Raw genomic sequence first — 24,179 nt, forward strand, 5'->3', positions numbered from 1 at the left:
ATTCATGAATTCGCGAACATGTTCGTTTAAAAGTTCACGAACGTGTTTGTTAAGAGACTCGCGAATATATGAATTATAAATATTATATATTAACGAGCTAAACTCGAACTAAGCTCGTTTATCTTTTAAATGAGCTATTTTCAAACCGAGCTCGAGTCATTCGTGAACTATTTAATTTCATTACGAACCAAGCTCGAACTTAAAAATTAAAACTCGAATCAAACTCGAGCTCGAGCCTCTTACTATTTGGCTCATTTCAGTTCGATTACACCCTTAACGATCAGTTTCATGATCATCTGTAAGGAGGAGAACATTGTCTCGACTTTATCAAAAATTCTTATCCACTTCAATAAATCTATTCAGCACTAACGAATTCAATCATATTCAGGAGTAAAATTATCTTAAACAAACGTTAGTTTAAAGAAACTTAATGATAATAAAAATGAGAGGGAATTTTATTAAACGCATTCAACCCTAAACAGCTCTATAATCAAGAGTCTGATATCTGCCAAAAAGAAAAAAAATAAAAAAAAGATTTAAAAAAAGAAAAAAAAACATTTTCATTCAAGATTTATTTGATCAGATTTGCCTATTCATGAGAGGCGTCCTAATTTCCCAAGCGTTCAGCTCTGAAACTTTAACGTCCACTGCTCCATTGTTGAACACGAACAGACGAGCATCTCTTCCGACGGCCAAGCTCGGATAAACTCTGGACGTGATGCATGTCTTTCCTCCGGCTCCAAAGCTCTCCACCACTGAGTGATCGATCTGACAATGACAACGTTTTTAATTCAGAAATCAGAGTTTTAAGAGAGAAGAAGAAGAAGCAGGCAGAGAAATGTTGCTACTGCTACACACCAAGCTTCTGAGAGAGATCGTCTTAGTCGACTCGATGTCTACGTCGACAAAGCCAGCAAAAGTCGGCTTAAATATGTTCTCCCTCTTCGTTGACCTGCTCATTCAGACAACAAACAAAAAGTCAACCAAACCGTTGACTACGATATGGGTGTTAAAAGAATTTAAGCTCGCTCGCCTGGTGGGATCGTGGCAGAAGAGAACGACGTGCTTCCTCTGATGTTTGAAGACCTTGAAGAAGACGGCGGTTCTTTCTCGGAGAGTGGAATCCGCGAGCACGTAAAGCCCAAACGGGCCGACTTCTCCCTTCACGTCCGCAGTGTTCTTGGCGCAGTAAGCTTGGGCGTCTCCTTCGTACGAAGGGTCGAAATCCTCAGCTTTTTCCAGACTGCTGATCTCGAATGTCACCTCCACATCCGCCTGAGCTGTGTCGATGCCGTTTACTCGGAAGAAGGTGTCGGGATTCACGACTTGATTCGCAACAGAAATGTGATTTCTTCTCAGCCGATCGAACTCCTCCACCGGCCACTGCAACAGCTGCCGGCCGTTCTCGTCCAGCCAAAGTTCTCTCGGAATCAACTGAATGAATTCGATGATATTTAGAACGATGAAACTACAGGAGACGTTGAAAGAATACTCTAAAATACTGGAGGCGATAAGAAGATTGCAGAGGCGATTGAAGAACTCACGATAACTCCAGCCCATCCTTTGCTGACGTCGTCGGCGACGGAATCGGACTCGTTGGCCCAGCCGGTCAGAACCCTCCTCCTCTTCGCCGGATCGAAGAAGGTCTTCGAGGCGTAAAAGTTGCCGTAATCGTACCTAAGCCCCTCGCTGCCGTCCACCGACGCCTGGTCCGGTAGGTACCGGTCCCGTGCCGGGTAGTAAGTTCCCAAAGTGTAGTACTCGAACCTCGTCCTGTCCAGGCTCACCTTCAGCACGTGCTTCACTCCGCGGCCGGTCGCCGACGTGTCCCTTCCTTGCCTCTCGCCGACCGCCACCGGGAAGAAGTCCGGGCACTCCCACATCCCCGTCCCCTTGCTCGAGTGCAGCGGGTGCTTCGCCTTCGTCCAGTTTACGAAATCCTTACTCCGGTACAGGACCGCCACCCCTCTCTGCCCCACTTCCCTGGTGCTCCCGATCACGATGTTCCAGTGCTTGTTGCCCGGGTGGAGCCACGCCGTCGTCGGGTCGCGGAACTGGACGGCGTTGATCGACGGGTCGGAGGCGATCACGGGGTTGTAGTCGGGCTTGATCCACTCGCGGAGAAGGGGGTCGGATAAATTGGCCGGGAAGGCGATGTTTTGAACCTGGGTCTTGAAGTTGTCGACGATGCCGGTGTAGAGGATCGCCGGCTTGCCGCCGGGGAGGACGGTGGCGGAGCCGGACCAGCATCCGTAGATGTCGAAGGGCTTCGACGGGTAGATCGCTGGGTCGACCGCGTACCAGTTGATCAGGTCCGTCGACACAGAGTGGGCCCACACGATGTTGCCCCACACGGAGCCGTAGGGATTGTACTGGTAGAAAAGGTGGTAGATTCCCTTGTAGAAAAATGGCCCTGCGACGAATTCAAAAAACCCCACAAAGTTTAGATATTTAATATTTCCAACGACTTAGGAATTTAAAAAAAAATAGAAACTTTAATCACTCACCATTTGGATCTGTTCGCAAAAATTGTTGAGAATTTGTAGAGAAGATTCATAAGCATAAACAAGAACAAAAAAATTAGCAAAAAATCTATATATAATAAAATGCATTTATTGTAGAGAAAAAATTAAAAAATTTACCATTAATCCAATTTCTCGGGGGACGAAAGTGATAGCTAGGTAAAAGAGTTTTATCGATCACGGGAGGAGATAAATTAGAGAATTCTTCATACAATAGATGAGAGGAACTCACTTTTTGTAATGAAACGAAGAGAAATATAGCAACTAAAGTTAACCATAACTTTGGAAATGTATTAGATATTGTCATCTTATGGAGAAGGATGTAGAGGAAGAGAATGATCAAGGATGGGAGAGGAGCTACAATATATAATGGAGCGAATCTGTAGACTAAGTCTTATTTTGCAAATAAATAAATATTTTTTGATTGCTATCTTTTATGGTGATATACGGAGATAATAGTAAGATGATGAATGTGTCTTTCCAAGAAGTGTGGATATTGATTTAATTTAAATTCAAATATTTGGATAAATACTAATTAAGTTGAAATATTCAAAAATATTTCCATAAACAAAAAATTTTGGATAGATTTTTGAGACTTGATTTCAAATTTATTTGTATTAATTGTAACTTGTAAATATGGCAAATAATAGATGAGGTAAGGCGAAATCATATCCATAACCTTTGTTTTAATGTTTATAGACATTTAATTACTGTGTGTGTGTGTTTTTTTTATAAATCTTATTGTGCTTGAGTATTAGTTGTTAGATAAAAATAATCTATTGAACTGAGCTAATTCGAATCATTTTGTTTGAAAGTTCTTTTTTTTTTTAAATATTGATTATTTTGGTTAAATATTTTGAATTTTAAAAATCAATCAAACCAATTAAATATATTTATTTTATTAAATAATAAAATATTAAGATTTTTTAATTTTTTATTTCACCGATAAAGTTTTAATAAAAATATTAATATTTTTTAATTGTTTAAAAAAATTGGTTATTTTAATTATTGATTGAATTAACTAATTTTATATGGTCTGATTTGTTCTATTTTAATAATAAAATTTGATTAGTTTAGGAGAGGATGTACATGAAGAGAATGATCAAGATGAGAGAGAAGCCTTATTTTGAATTTTTAGACTAAGTTTTATTTTGCAAACAAATAAATATTTGTTCAATTGCTATCTTTTACGTTGATGTAGAAAATAGTAAGATGTTGAATGTATCTTTCTAAGAAGTATTGATATTAATTTAAATTCGAATATTTTGATAAACTTTTAAGTGCTGCAATTAGTTGAAATATTCAAAATTATTACCATAAAAAGAATTTTGGATAGATTTTTGAGACTTAATTTTAAATTTGTTTTTATTAGTTGTAACTTGTAAATATGAAAAATAAGAGTTAGTCAAGCAAAATCATATCCATAATTTCCGTTTTAATGTTTATAGACATTTAATTATCCACTGTTTTTTTTTTGAATTTTATTGTGATTGAGTATTAGTTGTTACAAGATATGGATAAAACAGTAACATATATACAATGATATATTAATGACAATCCAAAAATTTTAATTAAGCATTATTGTTAGCTTTAATTTGTTGGTTTTGGTTGTAGAAGATATGTATTTAGGGATAGCAAAACCGTAGTTAAATCAAAATAATCAATTAAACCGAACTAATTTCAAAATTCAGTTCCATTTATTTAGAAGTTCTTTTTTTTTTTTTGATTATTTTGGTTAAATCTTTTCCATTTTGAATTTTAAAAATTGGTAACCGATTAAATTGATTTTTTAGTAAAAAATAAAAATATTGAGATTTTTAATATTTTATTTAACCGATAAAGTTTTATTTAAAATAATTAAATATTTTTTAATTATAAAACTTGATTATTTTAATTATTGATCGAATTAATTGATTTTATATCGATCCGGTGTATTTGATTTTAATGATAAAATTTTATTTGTTGTTTTGGTTTTGCATATCTCTTGTGAATTAATTTGGAAATAGAGTTTATTATCATTAATTGGGATTAGGATTTGATGAGAAAATATTATTATTCTTTGCATGAGATATTTCTCTTTATGTACAACATAATTAGTTTAGGTTAAACTCGGTTAAAATTAGGATTTGTATATATTTAGGTTAATTTTAAGATTTCCGCGCAAACTTTATAGAACTTACATTAACATTTAAATTTTTATACTTTTTAAATTTAATTACACTTTAAAAAGTTTCATGTATTCAATCATATCGTTGTTCTAGGTAGTATCTTTTTTTTTCCTTTAATATTCAAATGATTATTTCATATAGGAGTGTAAACCAATCTCATGATTAAGCCTAATAATATAAAAATATTATATTCATATAGTTTGAACAAAAAATATGTGTAGATTTGAAGTTCAAAAAAATAAATAATTTTGACATTAACTGAATTCAAAATAAAAATTTGAATTATTGAAATTTTATTTGAGTATAATTGAATTATAATTAGAAGTGATTCAAATTCAATTTCAATTTGAGCTGTTGAAATCTTAATTTGAGGATATTCGAATCAAAGTTGTGTGGGACATAATAAAAATAGTTAGATTCAATTCAAATTCGGCTTGTGAATAATTTGTGAATTAATAAAATATTATAAATTTAAATTGAAATATAAAAATTATCGAATTTAATAATTTTAAATATAAATTAAATATTTCTATTTCCATTCATATCCCCTCGATGTCCCACCTCCTCTCTTCCTCTGCTGCTTTCCGTGGCCCACCTCGGCGTCAGCATCGCAAGCCCTGCCGGCCTGCTGCTCTCAACGCCATGGCACCACCGCCGGCGTCAGCTTAACTCTATATTATAACCCTACAAACCACCATCCTCTCTCGGCGAAGTCATCGAATCAAATAAGTATTATATTTGATAGATGTTAAATAAGCATGGAACTGATACAAACAGAATGAGTGAGTTCTTGGAATAAATCTTTCCAATTCCAATTCTCCATCTAAATGTTTAGATCAAGATGAAGTTGTGGAGAATCGTTCCCAATCCACTTCATTCTACCCAATCAAGCTACCAAACGCAACCTCATCAAAAACAAGCGTCGGAATCGAAAACCGCCGTTCATATGATCACTCTTCATAACTCCACCGGAGCAGAGCTAATCAGCATGTTCTTCACCGCAAAACATTTTCAATCGTCCAATCGCATATCACCGATGACCCAAATTTATATGCCTTTTAATTAGCACGAAAAGAATAGAACTCTTTCACACGGCAAATCAGGGGAAAAGATCGGCATACGAACTGCGAGTTACAGATTTTACAAATTCTTACAAAAGCTAATCCATCATGCAAATCAGAAAACGGCTAGGTCGATCGAAATCACCAGTCCCCGGTGGGAGTATAGAAGCAGCAGAAGCATCGGCAGCAGCGGCGAAAACAGCGGCAGTAGCAATAGCGGAGCGAAGAGGAAGGCGAAGAGGGGCGCGGCGGAGCCTCCATGGAACCGTAGCGAAGGAACTAGAAGGAAGCGAATGGGTAAAGTAGAGAAGGGAACTCCAACTCTCCAAGTTTTATATATAAACTTCAATTTTTAATAATATAAGAATTTTTTTTAATCTGTGAATAAAATTTTAAATACATTAAAAAAATCTATATTACACATAAATTGACACCCTTGATAAATCTCAGTCAGTCTCATGGATTCAATTTCTGGGATGGTCGACTGGTCCCACGGAAATTTCCCACCGACAACCAGGGTAAATCGGAAAGCGCATCCGACAGCCAATCCAGATGCCCAGCATCCTTTGATTGTGTTTCCCATTTGAAAAAAAATTCTTGTAAATACATCGTAACTGGGAATCGAACCACGGATCTCTGGGTCACAACCTGAATGTCTTACCGTTGCACCATTGCCCCGGGGACACAAATTGACACCCTTGAGATCAGGTGGAAAGTAGGTTAATCACATCTAAGCAAACTTCCAAGAACACAGAACACTAAATTCTCACAAAAATTTACAGGAACGACTGAAATAGATTAAGAAACATGCACGTCTACACGAAGAAGGGTATGAAGATGCAGATTTCCTTCATTCATTAAAAAGAAACTTAATCCGTTTGGATAAAAACAAAACCAACAAAAAAAAAGAAAGAAAAAAAAAGAAGAAGACTGTTGAATGATGCTTCTATGTTTAAAAAACAATATAGAACAATAGCAAGGGTGTGAATTTGCTGGATCTCAACTGGCATCTGCTAGGAATGGTTTCAGTCTTCATCTTCTGTCTCCTCATCGTCCCCATTCACCTCCTGGTACCTCCATCCATCTCCCTCGACGTTGTCTCTGTCTTCTTCGGTTTCTTCACTATCTTCCTCGTACACATCTTTGCTTGGCCATTGCTGCTTCTTGACGGGAGGTAAAGTCGGAGGAATCACTTTCCTTTTCACTTTTGCAGGTGGCAACTGTGAAGTCGGATTTGGCTTGCTCCGTTTTGCGTTCTTGCCCCGCGCACCTCTAGCGACGTATGCTTCTTGATCGCTGCCTTCTTCCATGCCTTGCTCGGCAGCAGCTGCAGCTTTATTGTTTTCTTCAGAATTATGGCCGGGATGCTCCCTTTTGAAATGCAGGTTCAGTTTGTACTCATGGATGTAAGCTTTCTCACAACCTTCGTAGGGACAAGCATACGGTCGCTGCACGGAGGCCGAACTATATCCAGTTGCAGCTGCCTTGGGAGTGGTATGTGGTTTCTCAATCGCTGGGGTGTGCTTCACCGCATCGATCATGTTGTTCTATAAAGATCAGGGGAAACAGTCAACAAGTTTTAACTGTAAAATGATCAGAAAAATAAATTTATCTGCACAGTAAGCATCATTATCAAAATCAATTTCGAAGAGTGTTCAACTGTCTCATCTTATAGGCATAAACTTCAAGTGCATATGCCACTTAATTCTCTTGTGAAGTATCGACAAAATGACATCTGAGAATCATAAGTGATAAAAGAATGAATGTGACAATAAAATAAACACAATCATGACAGCTTTCTTGAATTAGCTGAGATAAAAGATTGCGATAACCAGTATAAGAGACAAAAAATGCTTGTCCAGAGAGTTCAGACTTGTTTTTTGAAACTCACAATGTTACAAAAGGATGATAGATCAAAAGGTAACTCTTTACACATTGAGATGATTAAGCAATGAAAAAGGAAATGAAGCACCTGGATGAAATTCAAATATGCATAGGCTACCTTATCATGGTGTGTCTTCATGTGGGTTCTTAGCTTGCTCTCATTTATGTATCTCTTTCCACATTCCAGGTAAGGGCAAACATGATAGTTTTCCACTGAGTGCGTTTTCATATGTGCCCTTAAGTTAAAATCCAACGAGAAGGCCTGTAATTCACATCTTGGAATATGTTAGCACTGTGAAAAATAGCGGAGCATCATAAAGGAAATGTCCTGGACTGATAAGCTGAAGTAAGATGGGAAGATAATAAAGGACAGTCTGGTGTACGAAGCTCCCGTCAATACGGGATCTCAAGAAAGAGTCTATTGTTGACAAGAGGATATTTCCGAGACTCGAACCTGTGACCTCCAGGTCATACGGAACAACTTTACCGTTGCACCAAGGCTCAAGATGGGAAGATAATACAAAACCAAAAATAAGAACCAGCAAAGTTGTATCTGAGGTTTAGAGGTCAAATTTCACATACTCATACTGATTAGATAAGCTATATATACGAAGGTATCATAATCACCTTACCACAGCCTTCATGAGGGCAAATGAAATCCCTTTCCCCTGTATGAATTAGATAATGTCTCTTTAACTTTGAACTATCTAAAAATTTCTGCAACAGCAATGATTATGTTAGAAAGGTGAAATGCAAGAGACGCATCTAACGTCAATAACTAGTCAAAACACCCTAATGCATGAAGAGGTTTCATCGCTGAATCAAGCATGCCATACGCAAATACGGGACATGTAACCAAATTAACACAGCTAAAACAAACCAGAAGTAAAAAAGGAACTAGTTCAACTGTAAAACTAGGAATAAGTGTGCATTAAATGTAATGAATTTAAGAGGCACTGATACTAGTAGTCTTCCGCGACCATAAAACCTTTTAACACTGACAAAACAATCGTATACAAAATGAAAAACACCTTTCCACATCCTTCGTATTGGCAAATATGTTGCTTCTCTCCATGGATGTGAGCATGCTTCTTTAAAGCACCAGCATCTATGAAAGTTTTCCCACAACCTTCGTAGCTACACAGGAATAGAACCTCAGTAGCTGGTTCAGGTTTCAGTTCTTCTTCTTCTGTTTCTTTGGACTTTTCTTTGATAGCCTTCAACATGTCCTCTAATAAAGAATCATCAAAATGCAAAATTTAGACTGGTCATAAACATGAAAATACACGGTTAGGAACATCATGCAAGGCTGACTTTTATTGCATCTACAAATTGCATACATTATCAGTCACGAAAATAGAAAATTATGCAAAAATAACAAAGGTGCCCCACTTTTTCATTAATATTAAAGAGTCACTCCTCTCTGGAAACTATAAAAGTGGGTTTCTCATTTATCATCATTCATCAATTTTACCTCGAGAACTAGTTTGAATGGATGACTTGTTTAGAAAGTCCCAAACTGATCATCTTCTTCTCTCCTAAAGGTCATCCTTTCTATCATTGAATCTCCTCCTCACTGTAATCTCCTCTACAGCCATCAAAGCCCTCTCCTTAGACACTTCCCAGTCACCAAAACATATTGAAGCACCATCTTTCTATAGGCCCTCCTTGCCACCAAACTTTTTATTCTCAGAGCTATCCCCTTTGTCATCATATATCTATTCTCTCCTTCTCGTGGTCCTTCCCCCGCTACCAAGCCATATTGAAGGCATCTCTTCCACATAACCTCTCCACTGCCAAGTCTCGTTCAAGTGTTTTATTGTAGGTTTTTAATCAAAATGAATAATTTTGATGAAAACACAATGCAAGATAATCTTTAGGAGAGAAGAAGATGATCTATTATTCATGCATTAAATAGATGAAATGAATAGTTTCATACCAAATTGTTCATTTTTCAACTATTTGTACTTGTCAAAGGTAAATTTCATATTTTGTTGGTGTTGTTATCTTTTGAATTTATTTTTTTAACATAATTTTGGTTTATTATGAAGGATTGGTGGTTTCTTCCTTAGTAGGGGAAAATAAAACAGTTTGGTCATTTCAAATGTCAAATACTTTCAAAAAAGGAGTGCCTTTATGATTTTTCCCTAGAAAATTTAATATTGGAGTCATATAATAGGTAGGATATTCTCTAGATTGAAAAACAATTAAATACTTATCTGTGGACATTTTATATGCTGAAGAAAGTGAATTTTCAAAAAGAACTGAAGTGGCAAACAATAATGAACAAAAGCCTCATTCCACACATTATTCTTCAGAAGAATAGAGCTTGTTTGAAATCAAGTAAAAATCAGACTGTTCTAGCATGAAAGTAACTGTACTGCACCGAACCAGAAAAAAAATGTGTCAAAAGAATGTGCATGACAGAACAATCCATGCAGGGAAGACTAAAAACAACACGATTGCTTCAGAAAGCAAGCAAAAGGTTAGGCCTCGGAACACTTCTCAACTAAAACAAAAGAGAAGGGAGGCATTACCCGTAACCCACTTCAAAAGGAAGCACTTTCCTCCCGTCGCAACAACATCCTGCGGAACCCTAAATCAAAGATCCAAAAAAAACACAAATATTTAGCACGATCAGCCGTGACAGCGCACAATTGCATGGCACCAAGCCAATTGAAAAACCCCAGCCCCGCCCCAGCCCCAACCCGAAACGCAAGAAATCCATGACGACGCATAATCAAACAGCAAAGAAGAACGAAGGCGGCGCACCATTCCTTGACCCACCGGACGGTCGTCGGGTGGTAATCCTTGTCGGCAGGTCTCCGCTCCGGCGCCGGATGATTGAGAGCGAGATCCATAGCTCCGCGCCTCTAACGGCGGCAGCCGCGAGCGAGCGGCCAAGTAAAAGGTAGGGTTGGGGAAAGGAGGGCGCAGAAGGGGAGGACACGAGGCGAAGAACCGAGCCCCCTTCCGTTATGAGAAGGGATGAGGCGCTGGAGGACACAAATTTCTCCATTGGATCTTCCATAAAAGATTCTACAAAGGCCCTTGTAAATAGGAATACTCGATAACAAACTTACTTTAATAATAATATAAATAAATTATAAATTTTAATTACAATATTTATAAAGAAATAAAGGCTAAAAGTCCAATAATTTCACAAAAAATATATATCTACTTTCCTTCTTGAAAAAGTGAAAATTGGTATACTCGATCGAAAAATATACCATCTGTGAGGAGGTAAATTGAAATCGATTGGTCACGACGCAGGAGGGTATTGCCTGACTTCGCCAGGATTCGAACCCTTGCCCTCTTCTGCAACTCTCTATAATCAACTCAGCTATATCTCTGAAAAAGTGAATTGGTATACTCGAGATCATAAAAATATATCTATAGTTTGAATTGGTATTGACTATAATTTAATTGGAATTGCATCGATTAAGCTTTCATTAGTATTGCATATCGATCTTTGATTCTAGAATATAATTAAAATTTTAATTAGTTTTCTTATATTCATTTTTTTATCTGTAATTATCGATAAATCTTCAATATTATTGTCACTTCGTAGTATCTCAATATTTATTGAGTTATTAGCATGTAATAGTTAATTCATTTATTAAAAATCTTGTTTAACTCAATTGTTCAACACGATTTATTTATCATAATTAAAGAGCATATATATATGCCCAAAAGAAAAGGAAGCTGTGAATTTGTTCGTATTAATTTATTGCGCGAATTATTTTATATCAAAAGGAGAAAAACTCTTGATCTGAATTGAGATCAATACATCGACATCAAATGGTATGTGATATCAGGAACAACTCGAAGAATTCCAGATTGCTCTGCGATATTAAATAATTAACAACAAATTATAAATTGAAAAATAAATAAATAAAATAAAATAATTTAAAACCATTAGAACATTAGGTTTTGCTACTTACTCTCCAGTTTGGAAGCCTCTATAGGAGTGAGTTTTGCAGCAAAACCAGGGAACACATTGTCGTAGACGTACACCAAGGCCTTTTTAGCAGCTACCTCACTGCTCTCGTAAACAAATTCAAGATTAAACAAAAAAAATTCTAATTATCACTAAAAGCAATGAGTTTGAGATGTTTCAGGATCATATTGAATGTGAAAGTATTCTTTGTTTAGATTAATAAGAGCGACACCTGCCGAGAACCGTGGTCAAAGTTCTAATGGCGAAGTGTTTTGTATCCAGACCCTTGTGCCATTTCACAACCACAATGTAGACTCTAGCTCTGCCGGTCGGCGCTACAGCTAGAGCCTCGTCGGAGTCGGCATCGCCGGAGAAATAAGCCGAGCAAGAGGAAGCAGAGAAAGAGAGGAAGAGGACAAAGAACACAAGAAGATTTCTCTCCATTTCTCCTCCGTCTCTTGGTTTTCCTTGTTCTTCTCTGTTTCTTGGTTTTCCTTGTTGATTAGTTGCTCGAAATTTATAATGATGTTGTATCCGGAATTGGAAGCGTTGAAGCAAATAGTTGCATTTTGTAACTTAAATGGGAATTTAATTGGGCATCTGTTTATTAGATTGATTAAATGATATTTCCAATCTGTAACTTCTTCAAAGTTCCACACAAATATCAAATTCATTTATTAAATTTATCAATGAGCAGAGCATATTAAATCGTAGATTTTCATTAATTCTCTTGGCTAACTTACTCTCTGATCAATAATCCATAGCTAGGGTTGAGTGAAATATCGATCAAATCTAATTAACCGACAGAATTAGTTAAAGTTTGATTCGATTAATTTGGATATATATATATATTGATTAATTCGATTTAGTTTTGAATTTAGAATTTAAATATCAACCAATTAAATTGAATCGGAGATATCCTTCTAAAATCAAATTAACGTGGGCTTATATTCACACGGTACAACTATATTTAATCACTCTATATAAATAACAACTACCTATGTGTGGCTCAAATAAAAAATGAATATAAGGTACAAAACAAGCATAATCTTAATTATACGTGTGAGTTTTAATTTTATTGGCACAATCTTCTCTAGTCAAAATTGATCAGTTGATCAAGTTAATTTGAATTTGATTTTAATATTTGATTAATATATTAATTAATTAGTTGAGTAAAACATCAAGTAGGTTAATATTGATTGAAAACTTGATGATAGAACAGCCTAAGTGGGTTATGATTAACCAAACACTTGGTAGTTGGAAAAAGTCTAAAAAAGAGTTGGCAAAAAAAATTCTAGTAGTTAAGTTACAGTTGACCAAATACTTGATAATTGAAAGTCCAATAAGTAGTTAACAAGAGAAAAAGTTCAAGTGAAACATGGTTAATTAGGTATTTGACGGTTGAAAATCCAATAGATAGTTAGCAAGAGGAAAGTCTAAGTGAGTTATGGTTAACTGAACACTGAATGACCAAAAGTTTAACATGGAGTTGACATGAGACGTAAAACTATAACAAATTAAGGTTAATTGAACACTAGGCAATGAGGATGCCCCAACATGCCAAGGTTGATTGAATGCTCGACAACAATAAAACTCCGATAGATCAGACGTACATGATATTACTACTTTCACTCTTGTGCTATTTCTTCTCAAACTTTTCTACGAGATCTAATTTGAGTATCGGAGAGAGGTCTCACCAAGGTTCACTTTGGTTTACCTTCTAACCCTTTGGCCGATTTGTCCAGTCATTGCCATCGGAGATCCTCGTTCGAGTCCTTACATTACTCGCCATATATAGTAACAATTGACCGGATAAAGGTCGATTCAATAGAAGTTGATCCGTAAGCAGTCATTTAACATGCATTTGATCTCCCGAAAAAGCTTGATCATAGATACTTTAATGATTCGACCTATTTATTGATCTCGGACCGGATCAAAGACTCGCGATCTATTATAATTGAAATGTGTGTCAATCAATTCACGATTACAATGAACGCCAACAGTGATCGATATTAAAAGATCAAAAACAAATATAAGAGAATTTTAAATTTATTATTCATTTTTAATTAAATAGATGGACCCCCACATAATATGATTTTAAATTTCTCCTCAAATGTACTTAATTAATTAAAATAATTTACACTTACATATATCATCCTCTACTAAGATCATGAGATTATAAGAGGAAAATATCTCATTGTTATGAGCCCTTTTGAATACAATTCAAAATATAAAACTATGAGGATTTAGATATAAAATGGGCAATATCATATTATTATAGAGATATATGTGAATTCTATCAGACCTTAGATCGATCTATATGGAACCATGTGAGATCCTCAAAAAAAATAAATAAAGATTTAATTTGACCTTCATAATATTTTAGATCATGATCATCCATCTGTAAGATTAGAGTTATATAAAGATGCCCCCGAGATATAGCTGAGTTGGTTACGACGCAGCAGACTTACAGAAGAGGGCAAGGGTTCGAATCCTGACGAAGTCAGGTAATACTTTCATGCGTCGTGACCAACTGCAGTTTCTAGATTTACCTCCTCACAAATGGTCGTGGGGCCGTAAGATTTAAAGAAGAGTTATATTAAAGATGATTTATATAAAATAATTTAAGATATAGTCAAAATATTTTTATTAATTAAAGTTATGTGAGAGACAATAAATATTTAAAGAAAAAAATTTAAAACTATTATCGAGAGGATGACATATTATCTCTATGACCATAAATAATTATTATTTATTATATTTGAATAACTATATATCCACTGTTTTAATGTATTCTGTATTTCAATTATAGATGGTCGATCTCTAAAATTTTAAAAAACCTTCTCCTCCAAAATCTCAAACATTAGCCAATAATATTGTTACATATTATCAAAGCTGGAAGGCTAATTAGATTCCACCTTGTATTAATTTTATTTTTTTTTTTCAATTTATACGTGCTAGCTATTAGATTTCTTTAATTTAATTAATTGTTTTTCTTTTTTCAACGCAATTCAACTTTAAAAAAAATAAAAAAGAGCAGAGCAAGTAGATAATTAAGGTGATGGATTCACATCAACTTAACAGTACATACAACATAACAACGTACGAGGCTACGTACGTACCATGCATGTAGCTAATTATATTATTTATGCCTCGCTTCATTTTATTCTGTTTTATTTAATAACTAGCTAGCGATCCATGCATGGTTCCTGGTGAAGCCAACTAATTTTTAGTCACCATGGCGATCTTCCTGATCTTCCTATTTCTGGGTTCAGCGTTGGGGATGGTAAATATAGCGCGGCTGTAGATGACGACCTTGCCGTCGCGCTGCAGGACGAGGATGAACTCGCCCTCCGGCTGGCTGGTGTTGCTCGACCAAACAACGTTGCCGTCGTCACTGCGGATGACGAGGTCGCCGTTGGTCTGTAAGTGGGCGGCGCAGTTGTTGCCTAGGCCGTTGGATGCAGAGGACCACATGTCCTTGTCGTTGTCGTACAACACCAAGTTGCAGTCGGACTGCATGATGAAGGTGAAGTCCCCTTCGGTGAGGGATTCGCCAGTGTTCAGCTTGTCGCCGGCATAGAGAATATTATTATTAGTCACCGTGGCCACCTTCCTGTTCTTTGGTTCAACCTCAGGGACGGTAAATATAGGGTCGGCGTAGATGACGACGTGGCCGTCGCGCTGCAGGACGAGGATGAACTCGCCCTCCGTTTGGCGGGTGCCGCTCTCCCAAACTTTGTTGAGGCGATCGTTGAAGATGATGAAGTTGCCGTCGGTCTGCATGCGGGCGAAGCACCTGCTGCCTAGGCCGTTGGTCCCGGAGGACCACAACGCCTGGTCCTTGTCGTACAACACCAGGTTGCAGTCGGACTGCATGATGAAGGTAAAGTCCCCTTCGGTGAGGGATTCGCCGGCAAGCAGCTTGTGGCCGCCATATAGAACGTTGTTGGCCATGGAGAAAGGCAGGAGGAGGCCGAGGAGGACAGCAGCAGAGAGCATGACGAGGGAAGCCATGGTTAAGCTACGTACGGATATCACTGATCACTTCACTCAAGTGATATTGCTTGTTTAGAGTATAATGCAACTCCCATCTATTTATAGATCGATGACAAGGAGGTAATTAAATTTACGGTACTTAAAACTCAAAAACAGTAAATTAAATTTATTAATGGGAAAAAAAACAGTAGCAAGAATCATTCATAGTATATGGTCTTAGCTTGATTATTATATTCAATCTTCGGATCTAACTATTCAGTTTTGATCTGAGTAATTAAAATGGATCTGTATCACTTGTTGGATAACTATCAGAATTGTTAATTAAAATATATATAATTCATATGAAGTGGCATGGTTGTGCCGTCGATAATCAAAGTAAATAATTTATCATTGATTTGTAGATCAGTATGACAAAACTAGCCAATCAATGGCAATGCCCCTCCAGTTTAGGTTCTATTGGAAATGGGACTCACACATCTCTCTCTAACCGTTCATATTGATAAAGTGTACAGAAACATTATTAACGAAAGACAAAAAAACTTTATTGAAAATCGACGATTGTGATTTAGGTAGTAATGAATGGGAGACACGCTCAAGTGCATACTTTATTGAAAAACTTTTTTTTTTTTTTTTTTTTCGATCCCCAGCTACGGCGTATTTTTTTCTCCAAATGGGGAACGCAATCAAAGGATGCTGGACATCTGGATTGGCCGCCGTATGCGCTTCCCGATTTATGGGACCGGGCCGACCACTCCCAGAGATGTGGCTACTGGGATTATCATTTTTTTATTGAAAATCTTTTTATTTTTTCTTCCAAGCGGAGAACGCAATCAAAGGATACTGGGCCGTTGGCCGCCGTATGCACTTCCTGATTTACCCTGGTGGTCGGTGGGAAACTTCCGTGGGACCGGACCGACCACTCCCCAGGGATTGAATCCATGAGACTGACTGGGATTTATCATTTTTTTTAAAATGTCATTATAGTAAAAGGATACTGGGCGTCTGAGCTGGCCGCTGTGTATATTTTCTGATTTACTCTGATGGCCGGTGGAAAACTTCCGTGGGACCGGGCCAATCACCCCTAAGGATAGTCAATGAGGCTAATTGAGATTTATCATTTTTTAAAAATGTCATGAGTATAGTAAAAGCATATGAGAACACAACGTACGATATAGATAGACTCTTCGTTGCATTGGGTTATCTTTCACATGTCTTCGGGATATAATTGAATTGATTATGAAAAAATAAATTTATCAAAGTGGACAAGGATTGAATCTTAATTTATCTCATAGATGGTCATAAGATCAACCGTGTATAACCATTGAGATGACGGATTTCATTTTTTGTTGAAGGATAGTTGAGAACATATCAAGAGAAATTCATATTGAGAGATGAATTAAAGGTTTGTTGTCTCTCAATCACTTCTTATTTTTATATTTCTATATCTTTTATATTAAAAAATTAAGAAGGACAATTGTTACTGTTTAGAGTTTATTATGATTTAATAAATGAAGTATATAACTTTTCTCAATTTTATTATAGTATAAATAATATAAAAGGTACAAAATTTATAATACATATTATATTTTTATATACTAAATATAAATTTTGTAAAATAAATCTTAACCAAATTTTATATACGAGCTTTGTTCCTTTAATAGTGTTTAAATTTAAATTTATATAATAAAAAAGTAAATCCGAAGAATGTCATGTCCCGGGAGACGATCGTTTAAAAAATTTTGACAACATTTCTCTGTAACAATTCAATTTTCTTGAATACATACTAACATAAAGGTTCACACGACCGTTCAACTATATAATACATGAATTTTAACTACTAAATTAAATGAAATGTGATCCACACAACCACTCACCAATCCAAACATATGCATAATCACATAACAATATGTATAAATCGAAAAACATCATCACAAAACAACGATAAACTCTACAAGTCTACGAAATCAGAAACCACGCAACAGAATCATAACAAGATTCATGTCCATCGGAATCATACGAACATAACATGCTGATACGCACATAACTCTGAAACCAACAATCCAATACAGTCTAAAAAAACATAGAAGTAAAAATGACAGAATAGAGACTACTGCTGTGAGATGATGGAGCAGACTGGCAGACTTCCAAGCTCCAATCAACGTCCTTATCTGCTACCAGAGGAGAATAAAGGTGGTGAAAAACCTCAGGAAGTCTAAGGTGGATATCAGTGCATAACGTGAATATATATATATATATATATATATATATATATATATATATATATATATATATATAATATATAGGATATATATATATATATGAATAAGATCTATATACTACGTACAACTAATAGGTATCATGCAATACGAGTGTACGAGAGTAATACATATCATATCACGCAATATAACAATCATATAACAACAAGTGCAACAACCACAATCATATAGCAACAAGTACAACTACCGCAATCATATAGCAACAAGTGCAACTACTGCAATCATATAGCAACAAGTGCAGCAACCATAAAGGCAGTGTACAACTACCAACAAATGCATGTACATATATTATGTATGGCCACTATCTGCACTCGCCACCCCTAGACATCCACTCGGTGCAATGAACTAGGGTGCACGACAGGATAACTGCACACGCTCCAACAACAAACCACTACTAATCAAGTGGGGAGTGGATAGGATATCACAGGAGGGCTATCTAGCCAGTTCTGGTTGCACCCAACATAGTGCAACAAATACTCTCACCCCTATACCACTACAACACAGTGTCAGGTGAGTGTCAACAACAACAACAATGATTCACACCTACTTCTATCATGCATACGTCATGATGCTCAATTCAACAAGTGAGACCTACATCCAATCAGGCATAATCAACATCAACTAGAACAAGTCATCACTCACAGATCAACAAATAAATGCGACTGTATAGAAGCAATCAGAAGATCATATCAAGATCAATCAACAAGGTATCAAGCAACGAATGAAATAAGGATAACAATAGATAATTAACAACGAAAAATAATCATGCACTACGAATAAGACATGTGTTGACCAAGCACAGGAGTACTCACCTGACATGACGAATATCGATACGAGAACCCCCAGAAAAATATACCTCGTATGTAGCAGGATCCACCAATCAAGGTCCTACCAATTATAACATAGAGCACCACTAAATATAATTATATATTAAATTTACAACAAGTCATAACCGAATCTAAGGTTAACCTTAATCGCATCAAATCAAATTTGATCCATCTACAGATCCAACAACTTAATCAGCCGGATCCAACCAAATCAGTTCTGTCAACAGATCCAACAACTTGATCAGCCAGATCCAACCAAATCAGATCCAAATCCAACTCATGATAATTAACACAAGTTAACTTCATTCCCAACTAATCACCTAAATCAATTTAATTCAACTAACCCAAATCAACCGATACAAACATGCAAGAATGGGTTGGGGAACAGATATGATCTCAATCCAACATTATGTAAATAGATCCAATCATTCCTTGAAACTTGACAGTAACCATCCGAACTCAACAAGATTTCAGAAATCCAATAGAACAAATTCTAACAAGCTAAGATCCCAAGATTCCAAAAATGGATTTGCCAAACCCGATCAATCCATTAACTCCAAATAGCACAAACAGAACCAACAAATCGAAATCAAACAGCATACCAAAACCGGATCAAACACTTCAACAAGAAACCCACAGCAACAATAATCCTAATCGAGCAGAACACTAGCTCATTCAACTGAAACCAACAGATCCAATCAACCCAATCATCACGAACCGAATAGACCAAAACCACGGAAACCCAACCGCAATCAATCCTAACAACTCAATCTACTGTTCTATCACAACAACAGAAATCTAACCAAGCTCAAAGCCTTACCTCAGATCTGCCCTAAATCACGACAAACTTTAGTTCTTCTCGTTGCTGAAACCCTAACAGAACAACAAAAAACCCAACATAAATCGATCAAATCCAACAATTACAAACAATCTAACCGAACAACAAGACATAGAATCTCACCTCAATCCGTTTGCTCACTGGCGAAGGAAACTTGGTCGGCGACGAGCTTGCAGGGAGGAGCATCACCCTACACCGTCGACCAGCTTTGCTTCGGAAGGAAATGGTGCTGGAGACGGCGTACGTGGATCTCGAATTCCCCTTTCTTCTGGCCGACGGCGAGCTAGGGCTCCGGATTCCTCAGGCAGATGGCAAGATTTAGAAAGGAGGCGGCCACTAGCATCTCCTTCTCGCCCGAAGGAAGCCGAATCCCACAACAGGAAAAGGAGCAGCGTCGGCGAAGGTCTTGACTCCTCGCCGCTAGCCACCGCCACTCCCTAGGTTTTCCTCCTCCTTCATCGTGGGTGGCTGCATTGGGCGGAGCCGCCGACGCGCCACTAAGGAAGAAGGAGACGACGTCGTAGTGTTTCCGCGAACAAGCCAATGAATATGCCCTATTTTTATCGTGCGGAAGAGGAACGCTAGGGTTTCCAGCTTGAACCAGGAGGAAAAGAAGCCAGACAAGATTGGCTTGAACCTGATTCATTAGGGTTACTGTAGCAAACTGGTTCACCTTTGGTTCGCTTGGTTCACTAACCAAGCGGATTCTGATTTGACCCAAATAAGTTTTGTTCTATTCGTCTTCACAAGTTGAAGCTTTTCATTGCATCCGTTTTAGTAAAATCTCTTTCATGACAAGCCAAACCAAATTGATTCAATTTAGTTCAAAATTGAACTCTTTGGTTCACTAACCAAACGACCTCTAATTTGAACGAAATCAGTTTCGTTCATTTCATCTTCGCAAGACGAGTTCCAATTTTTTCCCGTATCTTACAAAGAAAAGGGAGCTATGAATTGTTCATATTTATCACACAAATTATTTTATTTCAAAAGAAGAAAAACTCTTAATTGAGAATTGAGATCAATACATCAATATCAACTTGTATGTGGTATCAGGGATGACTCGAAGAATTCCAAGTTGCTCTGCAGTACTATTAAATAACAATAAATCATAAATTGGAAAATAAATAATAAAATAAATTTAACCTGATATTTTATTACTTACTCTTCCGTTTGAAATGTTAGACTTCTACATCATGTGTTATACTAAATAAACATGATAATCGAATGTGGAAAAAAATCGATTGTTACTTCCAGCCATTGATATTTGAAAAACATCTTGAACACCATTTTATTGTTGTTTAAAACATTAGAGTCTTCTAAACACTCCAAACATCTTTTTTTATGATGTTATTATTCTTGAAGGTGTGTATATTTAGGGACCTTGAAGGCTGAAGGTCAGTATTTATAAAGGACTCATTATCATCGTTGAGTCAATCCAAAGATGATGGTAAATCATAAGATAATCTAATGAAATACCCACTTATAGTCCTTAGGTCTAGTTTCTTTAATTTTCTTGTGGGTTATAAACTCTTACTTTAGACAGACATCCCTAAATGCATATATGTTGAAAACTCGATTTTCAATTTTTCTACAACCCAAATAACATCTTTGAAATAGCCTTGTTTGGAACTAAGTTTATAAATATACTGTCGTTTTAAGAGCTTCAGTTCACAAGGATTTAGGAAGTTTAGAGTTACTGCATATATTTCTAACCATGTCCATTAAAATTCAACTTCTTCTCTCAACCACGCCATTCTAGTGTGGTGAACTAAGCATGGTGTATTAGGATTAAATATCGATTTAACCAATTAAATTGAATTGGAGATCATCAATCGACTAATGACCTCGAATTATGATTTCAAACTTGACTATCTGTCATCAATCGACTTATGACCTTGAACTACGATTTTGAACTAGACTATCTGTTATCAATCGATTGATATAAAACATCAATTAACTAATAATGAAAATTTTGATTATTTCGATTTTGGACTTCTAGACAGAATGACAATAACATTATTTGTATTATTTTATATCCATGTCTCTTTAATTATTTATCATTATTATGCTTATATTGTTGATCAAATTGTATGTAAGAGATTTTTTCGCAATCGGAAAGTATTCCAAAAGGAGAAAATAATAGTGGATAAGCATCTCTTATGCATAGGTCTTTGAGCAACACATTAAGATTGTGAACCAAATAAATCTGAATGTGTTCATTGTTCTTATTTTCGGTTCTTTTATTTCATGATCAGTATGCACCCCTCCGTGCATTGCTTTTTATATCCTACATTTATATATATCCTTCTAAAATCAAATTAACGTGTGCTTATATTCACACGGTACAACTATATTTAATCACTCTATATAAATATCAACTACCTATGTGTGGCTCAAATAAAAGAAATGAACATATAAGGTACAAAACAAGCATAATCTTATACGTGTGAGTTTTAATTTTGTTGGTACAATCTTCTTCTGATCAGTTGATCAAGTTTGAATTAATTTGAATTTATTTTAATATTTGATTAATATATTAGTTAATTGATTGAGTGAGATTCAAGTAGGTCAATAATGATTGAAAACTTGACGATGAACAGTCTAAGTGGATTATGATTAACCAAACACTTGGTAGTTGGAAGTCTAAAAGAGATCGAGTTGGCAAAAAAAAATTCTAATTAAGTTACAGTTGACCAAATACTTGACAGTTGGAAGTTCAATAAGTAGTTAACAAGAGAAGAAGTCCAAGTGAATCACGATTAATTAGGTACTTGACGGTAATCCAATAGATAGTTAGCAAGAGGAAAGTACAAGTGAGTTATGATTAACTAAACACTCAACGGTCAAAAGTTTAACAGGGAGTTGACATGAGGTGTGAAACCTTAACAGATTAAGGTTAATTGAATACTAGGCAATGAAGATGTCCCAACATGCCAAAGGTTGATTGAATGCTCGACAACGATAAAGCTCCGACAGATTAGAAGTACATGATATTACTACTATCACTCCTTTGCTATTTCTTCTCAAACTTTTCTACAAGATCTGATTTGAGCGTCAGAGAAGTTTGCCAAGACTCACTTTGGTTTACCTTCTAACCTTTTTTTTTTTTCAATTTGTCCAGTCATTACCATTGGAGATCCTCGCTTGAGTCCTTGCGTTACTCACCATAGTAACAACTGACCCGATAGAGGTCTACTCAATAGAAGCTGATCCGTAAAGAGTCATTTAACATGCACCTGATCTCCCAAAAGAGCTTGATCGTAGATACTTTAATGATTCAACCCATTTATTGATCTCGGACCGGATCAAAAGAGACTCACGATCTATTATATTTGAAATATGTGTCAATCAATTCACGATTACAATGAACTCCAACAGTGGATTGATATTAAAAGATCAAAAACAAATATAAGAAAATTTTAAATTTATTATTCATTTTTTAATTAAATAGATGCGCCACCACATAATATGATTTTAAATTTCTCCTCGCACCACATCAAATGTGCTTAATTAAAATAATTTACACTTTACACCATCCTCCACTACTTTCATTTGTTGGAATATAATTAAAGTCTCACATTAAAAATACATAGAAAAAATCATGAGATTATAAGAGATAAACATCTCATTGGTATTAGACCTTTTGGGTATAATTCAAAAAATAAAATTGAGGATTTAGATCTAAAGTGGACAATATCATATCATTATGGAGATATATGTAGATTCCATCAGACCTTAATACTGGTATCAGAGCTTGATCTATGTGGAACCATATAGGATCCTCAGAAAAAAAAAACAAAGATTTAATTTGACCTTCATAATTAAATTTATTATTCATTTTTTAATTAAATAGATGCGCCACCACATAATGTGATTTTAAATTTCTCCTCTTCTTCTGCAAAAAGGTGGATCCGCCACCTTAGCGGCCCCACACAGTCGGCCCCACGACCATCTGTGAGGAGGTAAATCGTTAAACTATAGTGGGTAAACTTTTTATAGTGACCGTCCCCACCGCCGAAACGGCCCCATATCAGAAAACCCCCTAAGGGATTTTTTGGAGGCACGGTACCACTAGGTTGATAAGAGCTTACTGCCGAAACAGCACCTTAGCCGAGCTAATACTTGAATCGCACAACACCTCAGTCAACAAATATATGTTGCTGAGAGGATTCGAACTCGAAACCTCAAGCAACAGGTGTCTCCGTGCTTACCACTTGGGATAAGACACTTCAACTTAAATTTCTCCTCACACCACATCAAATGTGCTTAATTAAAATAATTTACACTTTACACCATCCTCCACTACTTTCATTTGTTGGAATATAATTAAAATCTCACATTAAAAATACATAGAAAAAATCATGAGATTATAAGAAATAAACATCACATTGGTATTAGACCTTTTGGGTATAATTCAAAAAATAAAAATAATACTGGTATCAGAGCTTGATCTATGTGGAACCATATAGGATCCTCAGAAAAAAAACAAAGATTTAATTTGACCTTCATAAGATTAGAGTTAAATTATAGATGATTTATATAAAATAATTTAAGATATAGTTGTTCCAGTCAATACATCGTGAATGGTTCAAACGCTGGTTCAAGGCTTGCCGACGTGCATGATCCTGTGATGAGGCTGCGGAAGGAGAAGAAGAGACTTG

At 36.1% G+C, this 24,179-nt stretch overlaps 4 protein-coding genes across 5 annotated transcripts; all 4 read right to left on the reverse strand.

Annotated features, from left to right (window-relative positions):
• Window positions 1–568: 568 nt before the first annotated feature.
• Window positions 569–2,829, reverse strand: LOC141821787 (beta-fructofuranosidase, insoluble isoenzyme 3-like). Its single transcript, XM_074709149.1, has 6 exons — window positions 2,643–2,829; window positions 2,508–2,516; window positions 1,545–2,413; window positions 1,034–1,434; window positions 859–952; window positions 569–768 (listed from the first exon to the last, which is right to left on the reverse strand). Exons 1-6 carry the CDS (start codon window positions 2,827–2,829, stop codon window positions 580–582), a joined length of 1,749 nt encoding a protein of 582 aa, XP_074565250.1. The 3' UTR covers window positions 569–579.
• Window positions 2,830–6,579: 3,750 nt separating this feature from the next.
• On the reverse strand, window positions 6,580–10,643 carry LOC141821238 (zinc finger transcription factor YY1). 2 transcript variants are annotated; one of them, XM_074708640.1, is made up of 6 exons: window positions 10,408–10,643; window positions 10,173–10,231; window positions 8,667–8,866; window positions 8,263–8,352; window positions 7,754–7,897; window positions 6,580–7,298 (listed from the first exon to the last, which is right to left on the reverse strand). In XM_074708640.1, exons 1-6 carry the CDS (start codon window positions 10,494–10,496, stop codon window positions 6,777–6,779), a joined length of 1,104 nt encoding a protein of 367 aa, XP_074564741.1. In that variant the 5' UTR covers window positions 10,497–10,643; the 3' UTR covers window positions 6,580–6,776. The 2 variants fall into 2 exon arrangements, with proteins under 2 accessions (XP_074564741.1, XP_074564742.1); XM_074708641.1 differs by lacking the exon at window positions 8,263–8,352.
• Window positions 10,644–11,418: 775 nt separating this feature from the next.
• Window positions 11,419–12,019, reverse strand: LOC141821601 (subtilisin-like protease SBT3.4). Its single transcript, XM_074708975.1, has 3 exons — window positions 11,808–12,019; window positions 11,580–11,677; window positions 11,419–11,480 (listed from the first exon to the last, which is right to left on the reverse strand). The coding sequence occupies exons 1-3, from the start codon at window positions 12,017–12,019 to the stop codon at window positions 11,419–11,421; spliced, it is 372 nt and encodes a 123-aa protein (XP_074565076.1).
• Window positions 12,020–14,591: 2,572 nt separating this feature from the next.
• Window positions 14,592–15,644, reverse strand: LOC141821373 (mannose-specific lectin 1-like). Its single transcript, XM_074708797.1, has one exon. It carries the CDS (start codon window positions 15,590–15,592, stop codon window positions 14,798–14,800), a length of 795 nt encoding a protein of 264 aa, XP_074564898.1. The 5' UTR covers window positions 15,593–15,644; the 3' UTR covers window positions 14,592–14,797.
• Window positions 15,645–24,179: the final 8,535 nt, after the last annotated feature.

Source organism: Curcuma longa, chromosome 2 (genome assembly GCF_044706935.1).
Source record: "Curcuma longa cultivar G26 ecotype Majalengka, Jawa Barat chromosome 2, ITB_CL_G26_1.1, whole genome shotgun sequence".
Taxonomy (NCBI): Eukaryota; Viridiplantae; Streptophyta; class Magnoliopsida; order Zingiberales; family Zingiberaceae; genus Curcuma; species Curcuma longa.